This window comes from Thunnus albacares, chromosome 5, assembly GCF_914725855.1.
Source record: "Thunnus albacares chromosome 5, fThuAlb1.1, whole genome shotgun sequence".
Taxonomy (NCBI): Eukaryota; Metazoa; Chordata; class Actinopteri; order Scombriformes; family Scombridae; genus Thunnus; species Thunnus albacares.
Window position 1 is genome coordinate 9,274,724 of NC_058110.1, and position 16,117 is coordinate 9,290,840.

Below are 16,117 nucleotides of genomic sequence, written 5' to 3' on the forward strand. Positions count from 1 at the left end.
CAAATTACCGAACTACACACACACACACACATTGAGGCTCACATGCTCAAAAAAAAAAAAAATAAACACATCAGCTAAATTGTTCAAATTGTCCTCCTGCATTCTTCTGTCTATTTCTATTTCTCTCCTTCTCTCTCTCTCTCTCTCTCTCATTATGGAAATGAGCGAGCGGGCAGGCGGGCGAGGTTGTCGGAATACTAAACACACTCTCTGTTTGTTCTCCTCTCGTACACACACTCCCGAGGTGTATGGCTAAAAGACTGAGGGCGATGTAATGTGTAGTGATGAGTTAAATGCCCGGGAAGTGAATGAAACAATATACACAAAGCCAGCTTTGGGGGTGGGGGGGTGGGGGGGAATTAATTGCCCTCATTTTACCCCAAGTGCACAAAACATCATGTAAACTCTCCTTTTCAGACAGATAGACAGACAGTTGCAGCTAGAGAACGCTGGTTAGTTGGAAAATAAAAAGAAAATAAAAGAGGAGAGCTCTCTCCGTTCGTACACTGGCTGCCTCACTGATGGATGTTATTTTTAAATTGAATGACTGGTTATCTTCCCTGCTTTAAATGCTGACCACTTAAGCCCAAATTATATATTATATATTATCCACGTAGTCACAAGGGTCCGTGTGATGTAAATTTATTTTCAGTCAGCTCAAAATTTATGACTCTGTGGACTGTGCGTGTCCACAAGCAAGCACGCCAACTGCACATGTGTGGAACATGTACGCCCAGAGTAGTATGTAAAGAATCACATGCGTCTCTATATCAGGGCTATCGAGTGTCACAGCAGCTTCAGTCACCCCGTTAAGAGTTGTGTAAGCACCTTCTGGTAAATTTTCACCGTTTACTAGACATGACTATTGAGATCTACTGCCTATTACACACAGCACAGACACCACATGAGATAAAGTAGAACATTTTCTCTCTTGCAAGTTATCGCTGGATCATTCCACGGCTGCAAATTCATGATTATTTTCGTTATTGATCAATCTGTGGATTACTCTCTCTTTTCTATCTTCTATTAATCGATCGGTTGTTCGGTTTATAAAATGTCAGAAAACGGTGAAAAATGTCTCCTAAAGCCTAAGAGGCAACTTAAAATGTCTTGTTTTGTCCTGACCAACAGTCCACAACCTAAAGATATTCAGTTTACTGTCATAGAGGAGTAAAGAAACCAGATAATATTAAATGAGAAGCTGGAACAAGAGGATTTTAGCGTTTTTGTTCTGGACGGACGTCACTCGAGTGAAACACAGAACCCAGGAAGAGTAGCTGTTGCCTATGTGTAATGGCTAATGGGGATCCTAATAAACTAAACTAAACTAAACTGAATAACGATTTGACAAATGAGTGCAATATGTTGGTGCAGTTAGGGGAAGATTGTTGAGAGAGAGGGGAAAAAAATGATGTAATATCTGGAATGTACGGAGAAAAAGTTGTACTCAATAAACAATAAGTTGCAAAAAGAAAAAAAAAAAAAAGTCTCAAAACTGATTAATCAATTATCAAAATAGATGGTGATTCATTTTCTGTCGAGCAACTAATCAACTAATCATTGTAGCTCTGGATCATTCACAGTGGTTTGTTTCTACAATCTCTTATTAAACAGATGTTTCTTCTTTGTGCATTAAATATTACATTTATTACATCGCTATTTTAAGAAGGTGGTGCAGGAAGCAGATTTAATACATCCAATATGTGTTTATTCAGACATTGACGTAGACTTAACCAATATATCATATCATTAAATGAGACTTACGGAAATGTTACACGGTCTTGAGTTGGCAGATGACTAAAAAAAAAAAAAAAAAAGACTCAAGGTCCAATTCAAACAGTCGACCGCTTTATAAAACTACACAAACATTTGCACAGAGAAGTGCATATCTGAAGAGTCTCGTCTGCTCCGTGTGTACGCTCCATGGAATAATCAAAAGTCAATGCTGCTCATAGGGGGGGATCATTCCTTCTGATTCCTGCCTCGCACAACAGGGGTGGGAGGGGGGGGGATGATGCTTCAGAAGCTTAGCTGCTATGCTCTCACACAAGCAGGTCATTAACCATCGGAGGGCAAAACTAGAAATCCCAAAATCAGCAGAACTTACATATACTCTGCTAGTCGCCCCCATGGACACGCATTAATGCTATTTTAGACTTTAGACAAGTGAGTAAACAACATAATGTGTCTTCAACCTCCAGTATGCCCCTGGCTGCCTCTGTGTCACACTGTAGTATACAAAATATCGTCTCCCTACGCTCCCCGAGCTGCAGCGTGTATATATATATAATCTGTATTCCTATGTGTTTCTTTACACTGTGGGAACAGAAACATTCAAATGATAGTGATTTAAAGTCTCATCCTCTTTGTTTCACTCTTTATCTCAATCTCTCCTGCCCTCTGTCTCGCTCTCTGCTATCATAAATCTTATTAAGGCTCAGTGAGAGGGGCAGCGATCAGCATGCTACGCACACACACATACACAAACCAAAGCACGACTCGATGAAATCCTCCTTTTTGTACGTGGTGTGTGTGTGTGTGTGTGTGTGTGTGTATTGTGAAAAAGAAAGTAGCGAGGCGTAAATGGTGTCGCTGACATGCTGCTGGGCCATGTGTCAGTGTTTTGTAATTGTGTCCAGTGGAGCGAAACACATAATGTATATTCGACTCACAGATTCTGCTTGACGTCAGGACTTCCAGGTCTAGAAGTCAAATGAAAGGGGATGACGACAAAGCATGTTGGCAAAGCGCTACCCGGTGTGTGTGTGTGTGTGTGTGTGTGTGTGTGTGTGTTACAGGGTAGGTGAGATTTCCTACTCGTTGCAGATGGAGCAGCCGTACGAGCAGTGAATTATGAATAGACTGTTTACCAGGATGGGAAGTATTTAGCCCTACTGGGACTCCATAGACTGGTCCACAACTGGTTGCACATCTGGTTACCAGGACAACCCCCCAGTAAACGTATTATTATATGCATGAAGTGAAATATGAGCCGTACCAAAAAAAAAACACATACTGAAAATCTGTTGCTCTGCATGTGATTTGTGGTCGGCTTTTTTTTTTTACATATATCTGGCAAATAGAGGAAGTTTAAAAAGCTGAACCGAAGTTGATATTAGGATCGCATTACTCCAGATCAGAGATCACACCTCTTTATGGATTCTATAAAACAGAGAGGCTTAATGCCAACAAATCAGACATGGCTATCAGGCATGCTGGCTGGCTGCTTCCAGATCACAGCCGCTGATAGCTCAGCATGCTGCCCATCCACATCAAAGATCTCGCTGATCCTTACAAGGTCCGAGGTCCTGGAATAACCTGCAACAACAACCGTCGGGGGGTTTCTCCACAGCCCAGGGACATATCAAAGCAAACCTGCATTACTAACTGTGTCAACAATTACTCTGTGTCATAGGAAATCAAACGCAAATAGTGCTGCTCTTTCCAGCCAGCCCACACAGCTCTCTCCTTTCTGGATAATATTTTTGTTTTTCCCCTCTTTGGGCGACTGTTTCTAACCTATCTTGGCAGATCAATACTGGGTAAGCTGAGGTGAGGCGAGGCCCGAGTGTTCCCACTCTCCCGCTGGCTTTGCCAAAGACAAATGGTGAGATCTGGAGGTTGACGGGGACTTTGCTAATACGCTTGACTTTCACATTTGTTTATGAAAAAAAAAAACGACTTAAACGACCTCTTCGGACGTTCACGTAAGCATCTGCTGAGTCCACATAGATGAAATGAAACAGGCTACCCTGACCAAGGTGAGGATACAGAGTTCAGCTGTTGCAATTTGAAAGCTCTGTGTACTTTCAGAGGGCAACAAACTTTCCCTTGATAAAGCCAAGGCTGTCCGCTCTCCCCCTTCTGCTTTTCCTCACCAGCCTCCACAACAGTGGCCTAACAAGCTGCTTTCTGTTAAAAGCCGGACATGACAACTCTTCTGTGAAATCCTAATCCTGGAGAGGCAACTTTACAGTGTACCTTTGATATCTTGATGTGAGACATTCTCAGCCAGTACCCCCACCCCGGCTAAAGGATGAGGTAGATATTTTGCCTCTGTTGTGTGAAATCTATGATGTGAAAAGATTTAATTAAGATAGGCCGAGGAGTCATAATTAATTCTGCCTCTCTCCCAGTCAGACTTACTGTCAAGAACACAGGGAAAGGCTCAGGCAGAATAAATTATAGGAGCGTTGTGTGTGTATGCACGAGTGTGTTCCCCCCCCCACCCACCCCACCCCATCTGAGGGGGTAATGGGTGTAGAGTGCTTAGTTACTGTATTCTCCCAGAAGCCGACAAAGAGTTATGTCAATTCTTTAGGACGAGGTAGTGTTCTCAAAGCGTAAGTGAGCCCACTGGCACTTTTTTTTTTTTTTTTTCCAGGCATCCCACTGTCTTAGATCAAATCACATTTCAGTCCAGGAGTTTATTTTGTCTGTCAGTTAGGAGCATCCTCTGGGGAACACTGTCAGTGACAAATGTGAAATTGAAGGATTCAAGGCGAATGGACCGCTGCCAGGCAGGTTGTGTTGGAGACGGGTACAGTCACAGGAGACCCACAAACTGTCTGAGGCTGATTTTCCATTACGCTGCCTTTCTTTCGAGTCTCTAGCCTATTTTGAATCTTGTTTGGGCAGTGTTTAGTCACCTAGGGTTGAAATAGATTGAAATGAAGGAAGCCTCCGGGGAACCATCTTCATTTGATTCTCCGCTCAGCCTGAAGACCTTGAGACAGAATGCAAGAGGTCGACCTATTCTTTGTGCTTGTTCAGTTTCAGCTACATTTGGCATCAATGGACACAGAATTAATAATCCTTCCTCAATCTCTTTTAAAAAAAAAAAGTACTTACAGAGATCCTATCTAATATAACTACTGCCCTACTTCCTATGCCTTTAATAAGTGACAAATTTATTCTATGTTTCTTCGGATGCGGCAAACTGGGGGCCAAGAGCTTCCTTCATCAAGCATTTCTCAGAGTCAACCCCCTTTACAAAAAGTCCAATACTAATCCCTCAAACTGCAAATTCTCTGAGCTTTCTGGCTTTGGCCGAACGCAAATGCAACAACTGTCTTATTATCAGGAGACGACAGGCAATAATGAGTGTGGCCTGAGCCAAGCAACTGCTGCTTTGCGCTTTCCAAGAAAGAGCCTAATTAAAGGCTGCTTTGTGACTTTTCTCACTTTTTTTGACTGGTGATTATAGGCTATTCATTTGGGAGGACTCGTCAGCTATTTGCGGGTGGCGCAAACCATAAATATCATCTAAGAGCTTTGCTATGTTGTGCCAAACCTGCATTTTTCCCCAGCGAGACCCAAGATTCTCTCACTCTAATTTGCAGAACAATTTCCTTCACTTTTGCAAATCTCCTCACGCTAATAAGGACGCCTCATCAACGGTAGTTCAGAGACAAACTGGGATGTTTAAAAATGCAGACTCCTTGGTATGTTGTCTGCAGGGTACGATTTGTGAGAAAATCAGAGGGGGGATGTTTTTGCAAAGGTTTTTATTCATGAAAATAAATCAGAACCACAGTGGGCCTATATAGAGTATGGAGCCTATTAGGCTATTAGTTGCAGCTGTTACAGTAGCATTTATGAAATAATTATGAACTTTAATAAAACAATTATGAAATTTGAACTTGACCACTGCATTTGCAGATATTAAATATTTTAATCCGTTTTACTTTTTTTATTTATTTTGTAATTCATCAAGTAGTGCGATATTTTCACTCTCGGTGATGTGATGTCAAGTTCATGCCTGGTCCTTTCCTCATCCGGACACATTGGAGATGTGATCACATATAACAAAACAAAAGGTTAAATGCTAATTTAACATGCTAGAATTAAATCCACCAACAGTACCTTCAGTACCGTGGATAGCGCCACAGTAGCGCCACTCGGCCAGACTTGCCAAAATTCTTTATGTAATTCTTGCAAGTCACTGTTTACTTCAGCTCTTTATGCAGTTTGCAGCAAACTTCAATATTGAATAGAAAATAATCACAGCATGTCATAAAAATAAATAGGCAACAGTACATGCCTACTTGTCAGACTAAGAAAGCAGTCTGCTTTGATGACGGGCTTCTGTCTTCTTTCTGTTCTTTCCTGTGAAGGGGTCATCCGCAGCATGTGGCCTCTCTTTTACCCACATCTCTGCAAATCTCCGAGCAGAGAAAGAGGCAACCCCTGGTCCATTTACTGAGTCATCATGTCGCCTTGATGCGGTGTCATCTCTATTGTCACACAAGTGCGAGCGCTCACAGTGAAAGCCCATTTCTGATTTTATTGTCGTTTGCAACAGCCTATTAACAAAGCCTATTTTTATTTTAGATATTTTATATGGTTATATGGGTGAAGAAACATGAATAACTATGAGCGAGATAAAAAATTTCTATACATTTTTTGGATAAAAATAACTCAGCAGAAGCAGGGATATAAAGACCAGAGGGGGGGGAATCTCCATCATCCCACCCGGCAAATCGCACCCTGCTTGTCTAAGATTTTCTGTAATTAAGTACCAGGGAGTGGAGCGTCCTTGGCGTTGAGGACAAGTTCAGTAGAACAGGCCCTGTGCTCTATGGAGCAGATTTGACTAATGGCGGAGCTATATTAGCCCCCTGGTCTAAAGCATCTTCTAAATCACCCCTCCCACCAGAACCACTACTAAAACCTACAAAAAGTGGCCGACTGTCGTATTTGGGCCAACTCTAATTGTCTCACTAATCTCTCCAGCGTTAAATGACCCAGAGAAACTGTGTCCCACAGGACAGGCTTACTCCACTGATTGGAGACTTTGCTTTTTGTTTTGCTTGGCATATTAAAAAAAGCATAGGCTGCTGATGGAAAGCCCACAGAACTATTGGAAATGTAATTAAGGGCTAGAAGCAGCTTTTAAACGGTTGACTAGTGCAGAAACAAACTGTGCCCCTCAGACAGCAAAAACTTTAATACATGGGAAATGAGTGGCTCAATCGATAAGCAGGGTGTTATTTCTTTTGTAGAGGAAAATTCAATGGAAGACAGAAATGGGCTGCTTCACTGCCTGCATACTGTTTTTCATTCTCCCAGTGGAAAGCCAAATTTTATGGCAATATTTGCTTCAAAAACAGACAAATAGAGACCACTCCGTGCGATATAATCATTTGTCAAATACAATTTCATCTGTCACTAGAAAATGCATTTCCTGTGGAAAATGCATATGAATGCTGACAGCTGAGACAAATAGCAAAGCATTGCTGAAAATGCTACAGACTTTCCCCCCATCCCCATCTGTACAACTTTGCTTAATTTGGTTGCCATGGAATATTACATTTAGGAGATATGGCAGTTAATAAGTAGTATGGTGGCGTCTCACTAATAGCCACAAGGTGGGTCTTTTGATGCCATGCCAGAAATATCATGTTAAAATATTACAGCAGCACTCCCCGTGGGTAGAATTGTATCAAATCTTACACACTTGTGCAAGTGTGGCTGTATGTACAACATTCCCAAATGTGGTTGTAATCAAATTTAGCATTGAGGAGTTATGGCCCATTAAATGCATCAGGACTCACCCTCAAAAATTTAGAAACAATAAGTGACCAAAAACAAACTCATAAGTTTTGTTTGGGGTCATCTAAATATGGTATGTACCAAGTTATTAGCCAAAACGTAAAACACGTAATAACTGACCACATGGTGGCGCTATTGGTACCATGTTTAATATGTTAAGTGTTTCCACATGGGACACCTGTCCATGAAGTATGAATACTTTAGCACTTTTAGTTTTTTGAGATATCAACTTTCAAACATTCCTCCCATAGACTTTCCATTATAAAATCACTGCAATATGCTAGAAAGAAGAAAAGTAATAGCAAACAAAGTCCTTAAAGAGCTGAACATTTTGATATTTGAATGGTGTCTGTGGCTGAAAGTATTCAGAAGTAGTTAATGATCGAAAAAACGTACAGAAGAAAAAGAATAATAAATAAAGCTTTGAAGAATGCTTGTCAGTATTCACACTAATTAAAAAAAACAAATGGCTGCTGTAAACTATGCCGACTGCAATTCACTCCTCGGTGCTTTGTGATATGAGGCACTAAAGGGGAAAAACAGACATCTCATACAATCCTCAGGTGTTGAGGTGAGGGCAAGTTGAGAAATGCTCCAATCAACTACAATTATTTGTTGAAGCCCAATGCTGCAGCCATTTCACATTGACAGTGAACAGCCTATTGTCCTGACTCTGCCAGACAATCACATTCATCAAAAACCACCTCTAATTTGATACATTTTTTAAGCTGACAGCTTTCACAAACCGCTTTTCCAAACAAGTTGGCCTATGGGGCGAGTGATTGAGCAATTATCAAGAACAGATTCAGCAAGCCCCCACTGTGGCCTTTTGTCCCCAGCATCAGCTGGGATCATTAGAAACATTTTCTCCTCATGTTTTCTCCCTCCAAACCTCTGGCTTTGTAGCCTACACACAAGCAGGATGATACAATACCTTCAGAACTAGTAGGTGTCCATCCCCAACTGTCTGTCAGAGCAGTACAAAAATACAACACCAAAGTCTATCAAATACTGTCTCACTGTGCTGCCTCTGATAAATATTCATGATAGCAGCTTGAAAACCAGCTGTTTTCCTCCAATTAAAGCTTGCCGAGATCCACCGTTTTAGAAATAAATTGTTGCTTTTCTAATTAACAGCTCGTGTTACTGGGCTAGAAAACAACTGAAACAATGCAGCACACAGTGCAAAGATTTATACGTGTGGGACAGGACAAGAACGTAGATAACAAAGTGCCCCTGCCCAACAAACCCCCAGCACCCTATAGTAATGTAGGATACTCAGGGTGTTATCCTATTAAACCCTATCAGAAAGATGTGAATGCTGCTGTGGTAACAGGTATTGAACATCAGCCCAACTAGCCGTGCGGAGCAGATCAAATCAAGTCATCAAAAGATCCTTCTCACATCAAAGCCCTGAGCAGACCTGGCCATGTGCCTACCATACCAACTGTGTAGAAACAAAAAGCCAAGCAGTCAAATCTGGCACAACGCACAGACGGCTGCTCACTTCAAAGGCAGGGATCTGCTGTCCGAGGTCATTATTCCCAGGGCCCCCCCCCCCCCCCCCCCCCCCCCCCCCCCTGCCCCCCACCCCAAAAAAAAAAAAAAAACACCAGCGGTCAATGAAGGCAAGCAGTGAGAAACCACAGAGGACTTACCATCAGGAGCCTGGGCCAGTGTGAAGTGAGGAGGTTTGTCTGTAAGAGATAAAAGAGAGAGAGAGAAATAGGTTTTTAGTTTTGGGGAGATTCATAGACATCCCAGGGGTAAAGGCCAGGTAATTGAGTTGCTACAAAAAAAAAAAGAGGCACATTCTGTCTATAGGCTTTTCTGTCTAACACATTCTAATACAGTGACTTGGCCCCAAAGGAACCCAGCTGAGCTAATCGACAGGACTACATTTCAGTGATAGAAGTGTCATAATTGTTTTGTCATTCATCATTTCTATGGTCCTCTCATCCCAAACCACACCGCATGACTTTCGATATTATGAGAGCACATGAGAATGGAGAACACAGGGGGGAAAGGGATCAGTTCTTGTTTTGGGTTGAAAAGTTTGAGATAAGATTTGAAATTTCACAACAGCGATGACATCATTGAAAACTTACCCGGTCCCCATGCACGAGCCCACCCCCAGCAACCATATGTAGAATAAATCAGGATTTTTTTTTTCTCAATATATCAAATGACATCATGCTACTCTTTTGGTCAACACCCAGCAGACGATGACGTAAGGCTTGTTGAGTTGTGGGAACCATAAAACACGACCTGTAGTATCAGATGACTGACTGTGGAGTAACACTCAGGGGACGAATGTCATGAAACCAGAGCCTTTTGCAGTTTTGACACCAGGATTCTAGAAAATGGAGATAAACTTGACCAGGTAATGTAAAAGGATCAGTAACAGTTTATGCAGTGGAAGTGCATGAAGTCAACAAAATATGGGAAAATAATGATATTGTCCAATAAATGGTCTGAAACCCAAAACCCAAAATCACCAAATTCTCACACTTATGCTAAAGACTGACATGATGTTAAGAAAAGTTGTAATGTAAGACAAAGTTTTGCAAAATCATGAATTTGTGTTAATTAAATCTATTTCTTACACACCAAAACCACCAAAAAATACCCTTCGCTGATCACAAATATTGATCTACATGGATGATTCTTATCATTTCCCCGGAAACTTGGTGTTCCTCAAACACGATCATGATACACCGGCCACAGTGTACCGGGGCACCGGAGTTCAGAGTACAACCAAACTCAAACCACCATCTGCACTCTCGCAGTCAACTCGGCTGTCTGACTCACTAAGCAGAGCCCTGGTGAGTTGTCAGAGCTGCCTGCGCCGAACAAACACACCAACACACACATATTCAGAAAGGAAGTGTAGCCAGCCAGTCATCTCTCCGATGTCTCCGCACGGTGAGGGATAATGAGGAAGATAAAACACATCACATCAATTACCCTGCTAACACATTTTCCCGGGGCCCCGTCAACCACTGCGCTGAAGCCTTTCTCAGGACTTCTACGATACCCGTCGGCGTCCCGAGACACAGCTGAGTTTTAAATTTAGGCTCACTTAAAATTGCTTGTCAACAGCCGGGGCTTCGGGGGGGAGAAAGAGAGACGGAGAGACTGTGTGTGTGTGTGTGTGAGAGAGAGAAAAAATGAGGAGAGGGGAGATGAGCGGCGAGGCTGGTGCTAGAGGTGAATAATGAAGTGTCTGCTCAAGCTGTTTCCCAGTCAGACATGACGGTAACTGATTTCCATCTGGGGGGGGATTTTGAGAAAACATATAAAACGAAGGGAACAGAAATAGGCATGAGGAAGATAGAGAAGAAGTTCTGCTAAAAAGTGTAAAGGAGCACACACAGAAACAGACATCCACACAGGCTGCACTTCCTGTCTCGCACGTCTGAACACACACACACACACACATACAAACAAACATCCGCGGATACAGACGTATTGTCGCACCAGGTGAAATAAGAAAGAGCCCGACGGAGAAGGTGACGTACAAAGTGAGCCGAGACGCCGGGGCGAAGCTAAACGATTTCTTCCCATTTCCATAACGAAAGGACGAGATAAGGTCTTTCCATAAACATATCAGCGTTTCCCATCTCCCTTTGCACAAGGGAAAGCCTGCGTGAGTTCCTGTGCCTGTGTGAATGTCACAACACGGCCATCATTCACCCTATATCTTCAGCAAATCAATATGTGTCTGACTGTGACATTTAGCCATGTGCAGGAAGACGTGTGTGTGTGTATGTATCTGTGTATGTGTCACCTTCCTCTTTGGTGTGGGTGATGTATAGTCATACAGAATGATAAAGTGTGTGTGTCTGTGTGTGGGCTCTAGCAGAAGGGTTTTGGGGAGGGGGGGGGTACAAACTGTTTTTCTGTATGTGTGTATGTGCACAAATTGCAAATCTGAAGTTGCATGACTCCTCTAACACCACTCCTCCCACCACGTACACACACACACATATACACACACACACACGTCACCACTACCAGCACTAACACAATCCCATCCAGCTGTCCTTGTGGCCACATGGTGAGGGCTCTTGGCAGCATAATAGAGCCCCTTTCACTTCATCAATTTCTCCGGTGCACATTTCTTTTCACTCGGTCATCTGAGAGGTGAAGATTGGCCCGCTTTAACTGAGTTTGTATTAAATCTAATAGAATCTGTCTGGCTGAAATTGATTCGATAACATGACCAGGTTGCAAATGAACCGTCGTCGCCCAGTCACCTACAACCAGCAATTAGAATGAGAGGGAAAGACTGACAAAGATGAATGAAAGACAGAAAGCTAGCAGAGAGGTAGACGCTGTTTCAGAAATAGGTGAGAAATAGATGAATCTTATGCAGTAGCATCCTCTGGGCTGCGGGGACTTTGCATGCTACATGGCTGAAAAGTCAACAGCGTGATAACAGAGGGTTGACATTGAACAATGACCATGAAAGAAAAATATTAACAGAGCCTCTCTAGTCAAAGCGTTGCTCAAATACCACTTTAATGCAAATCTGGCAGCTGTTAATTGTGCTTATTTAACTTATTTCCTTTCCTAACTTATTAGAATCTGCAAGTGATTGTGTGACACAAGTCTTGCATAAATAATAGCCCACTTTGGAGCGTTGAATAAGAATTTCACCTTTAACACAGTCTATACCGGCAAAGCACTCAGAAATAGACTTGTGTGAGATAGAGTGAGGAGAATGAACAAGTTAGTGTTAACACAGCCGGGCAAATGGTAGAGGGGAAGCCCTGGAGGTGTGTGTGTGTGTGTGTGTGTGTGTGTGTGTGTGAGGCAGCACTTAAGTTGTGCTCATTCTGCAGTCATTCTGAAAGCAGCCTTTTTTTTTTAAGGCTGAACCTGTCAGGGCATCAGATCTCAATACTGTGCAAAAAAATATACTATTAAAGGTGAAATATCGAAAGTTGGCATCCAATGTTTAGTCAGAGCCTTGTTTTTGTTATGTAGGCAAAGTTCTTGTGTTAAGACTGAGAAGGCAGGTTTATATTCCTCAAACTATGGTATTGAAACATTTTTTTGTACAGCAACTCAAGCAGACAAAGGTACAAACAGACGCAAATGACTCCAGAATCTATTACGCCCCAAAATTGCCACCAGTAACTAAGAAACACCGACGTTCGCCTCCGTCTCTTAACGAGCCGCTGTACTTTGAATAGCCTATACAGTAAGACAGTGATTGCTCACTGGGAGCAGAGGACAGGAAGGGTTGGGGGCTTTCCAGGCCAAAAGACATTTTTTTTCATCCGCCAGAGGCATTTAATCGCTGTTTAATACTTCATCCTGCAGTTCAAAGTAAATGCCAAGGCTTTGGAGAGGAGATATGAAGCAGTTTGGAAAGCCTGAAGACACAGAATCAAAGAAGGGGGGGGGGGGATGTGACTTTAACTGTCCTGGTTTCCCGCAGATAAGGCTGTCATGAGATGTCAGGTGAGCTCTTTAAGGGGAGGGGGGCTGCTTGTTTCAACAAGGACATTTAATGCAAAAAAACTATATAGTATGTGCATCCTTTCTATGCAGCTAAGTTCTGTCTCAAAGGCTGCGCCGGTGATTTGAATTGGATTTTCTTGCAAGCATTCTGACCCATGCATTAAATATGAAAACTATATATATATGAAAGTGCATAGGGATTAGGTGAGATTACAGTGCAGGCAGTGAAGTTGTGTGTTTCAGTTTGAACAAACGTACAGTTGTTGAGGAACAGGAGCACGGCAAAGCCCAGTGTTGACGTAGCCAGCAGGATCAGGCAGATGTTGCAGGGGATCATGAAGTAACGCACCACCAGGGACACCTTGTGCTGGTACCTGCGGTCCCGCTCTGCTGGCGGTGGCGAGGGATAGTGGCACCCACTCATGGTCCACTCCAATGACCCCCTCCCCTCCAGGGCGGAGGAGACGATGGGGCGAGGAGGGCGACGAGGGGTGCCCAAAGACCCGTTGGAAAAAATGATGGCGGTGGGGTAAGGGCACCGGATGAAGATGAGGAAAAAAATAAAAAAAGCAAAAGCGTAATGGTCGTTGTTTCAGCTGCGGTTCCAGCTGTGCACCGTGGCGGGGACCCGGTGACTGTTTCTGGCAGAGAATCGCAGCGGCAAGCTTTCAGCGGTTTCCAGGCAACACATTTTTAAAGATAATAACATCCATTTGGGAAAAGAGGACAGACAGGGGGGACAGGGATGTTGGACTCCTACAGCCCCCCACCTGTCCACACTACCTCCATTCTGATGTGCCCGTTGGGAGAAAGACAAACTAATGGGCTTTCAGCGTGTGTGAGGATGTGTGTGTGTCGTGAATTGGTTTACACTTGTGAAAATATGTGTGTGGATTTAAGTGGGTGGTGATAATGTGTTTGTAAATGTGTGTGTTAGTGCGCGTTTGGCATGTATGTGTGTGAGAGGCACCTAAGCCACAGATTCATGCGTGAGGATTCAGGTGTTTTGGATTGTCAGATATCCACACGAAAAACTTCCACTGCAGACCGACCAGTAAATCCACAAAAGGAATCCTCTCTTCTTTTTTTTTTTTCCCAGTGACCCTGACTGGTAATTAGTCGGACATGAGAGGGGTCCGGGGATACCGACTCCTCAAGCGCTCCCCCCTCCTTTCCTTGTCAAAAGCCTTTACAAACCAAGCCAAGGTCTGGTGCTCACCAACAAAATGTGTCACAAGTATTCCCCTAAGAGGTGACAGCCGAGCATCTTCTTTAGCCTCCCTGTGGCTGTTGCCGGTCGGGACGACGAGGGTTAGCTGCTCTCATGAGCAATGATTTACTCCCCTAACTCAACACAACTGCTTCTTTGTATCCAGTGGACTGGCTCCTTTGGCTTCTGTCACGGTGAAGAGATATATGACCACAGCACGTAAAATCCGTCCAAACCTGACACATCACCGGAGCAACTTGTATCTGCTGTAGCGTGATTAGCGGGATGGCTGGAAAGCAGCTGGCTGCCTCTCGCTAAACCATATGCTCCCGGGACCACGGGTATGGTTTGTTTTTCCTCCCCTCCTCTCCTGCGTGCCTGCCACTCCTCCTCCTCGGCTCAATAACCTTTTTTCCCGGCCAGTCTCGTGGAGCGGGGTAAGGCAGCCACCCCCCCAGCCCGTTGGTGCGCTGGGGCTCGAAAGCGGGTCTGAAGAAGAGGTGGAAAAGGGGGAAAAAGTTGTAGGGGGAGAACAATTGCAGTCCCGCTCGACCTGTCAGTGCAGAACTGCTCTTCTCCACCGAGCAGCTACGGATGAGCAGTAAAACACAGAGAACACTCTGAATGAATTAACTCGTAGAAAGAAAAGGAGAGAAATCTGTGTGATCAGAAATCAACCAAGAAGCACAAGGTGGAGATTTGTAGGGCTTTCTTCTCTCATGTCAGCACCGTGACAGAGAATCCCAACCAAATAATGACAGGAAAAAGGTTCTCATTGCATCCTTGTCCTCGTAAGCGGTGGGTTGAATTAGCTCCTTCTATTTTTTTTTTCCCTTTCAGGAAACAACTTGTCCAGTCTTTTCTCTCTTTCCTCGGTTTGTCGTCTCTTTTAATACGCTTCCTCAAGCATCCAGTCCCTTTTTCACTGGGTTGTCTTAGTCCAGAGGCGCTCCCAGTGTCCTGGCCACGAGGATTTATGCTCCAGCTTCTCCTCTGAGGGGATCCAACATTCACTGGCAGCCAAAACAACAAATTAGGCTCTGGGTATTCATAGCGCGCTTAATCCCCAGGCAGCAGGTAGTGGTCCCAGTGTCAGCGCACTCAGTCAGCCAGCTGAAGCAGGGAGGAGTGAGTCAATGAGAGAAGTCAGTGCACAGACACAGCAATAGAGAGAGAGAGAGAGAGAGAGAGAGGGAAGTAAACGAGAGGGAGGAGGAGTGTTGGCAAAAGGAAAAGCAGCTCCTGACACTTCGGTCCACCTTTTCGTTGTTTTTGAGAAAACAACAGCAGTGTGTCGGTGGTTTCCAAAACACTCTCCTCCTGAGCGCTTCTCTCTCAGCCCTCAGCCAGCGGAACGGATGAGCGCATAATGAGAGAGCGAGAGAGATAGTGCATGAGAGAGAGAGAGAGAGAGAGAGGTGGGGGGAGTGGATGAGGGGCCGTCTTTAACAAAGGCAGAAGGGAGGAGGGGTTGGAGTTGGGTGAGGGAACTGGGAAAAAAAAAAAAAAAAAAAAAAAAGAAAACATGCGAGAATAAAGGCTTTGGGGAATAGTACTCGAGTCCTGTCAGAGCAGGGAGGCGGGAGGGGGGGGGGCGGGGGGGGCAGCAACAGTGCAGCAGCAAAACAAAAGAGGGCCACGGTCTTAGGAGATGTCAACCAACTCCTCCATTTGTTTATAGCCTAATCAAAAGAAAGTCTCTTCCACAAGAGCTGGAAAATTTTCACAAAGATTTAATGAGGCAAACTGAGAGAAAATAGGCCTGCAGAGGGAGGGAGAGAGCAAAAACTTAAATACATTAAAGTCAATCACATATCCAGTCTCTCCAAACAGCCTTACCCATTTGTTTTTGACCTATATGCGTATCCAGTACAGAACTGA

At 43.8% G+C, this 16,117-nt stretch overlaps 1 protein-coding gene across 4 annotated transcripts in view; it reads right to left on the reverse strand.

The window, feature by feature from the left end:
- agrn (agrin) overlaps nt 1–16,117 on the reverse strand; it is a 256,145-nt gene that overhangs the window by 142,685 nt on the left and 97,343 nt on the right. For 2 of the 4 annotated variants that reach the window (XM_044351206.1, XM_044351205.1), the window contains exon 3: nt 9,213–9,251. In XM_044351206.1, the coding sequence (XP_044207141.1) occupies nt 9,213–9,251 (39 nt within the window). Of the gene's footprint in view, nt 1–9,212; nt 9,252–13,284; nt 15,599–16,117 lie in introns of those variants that run through there. The other 2 variants (XM_044351207.1, XM_044351208.1) reach the window with 2 other exon arrangements.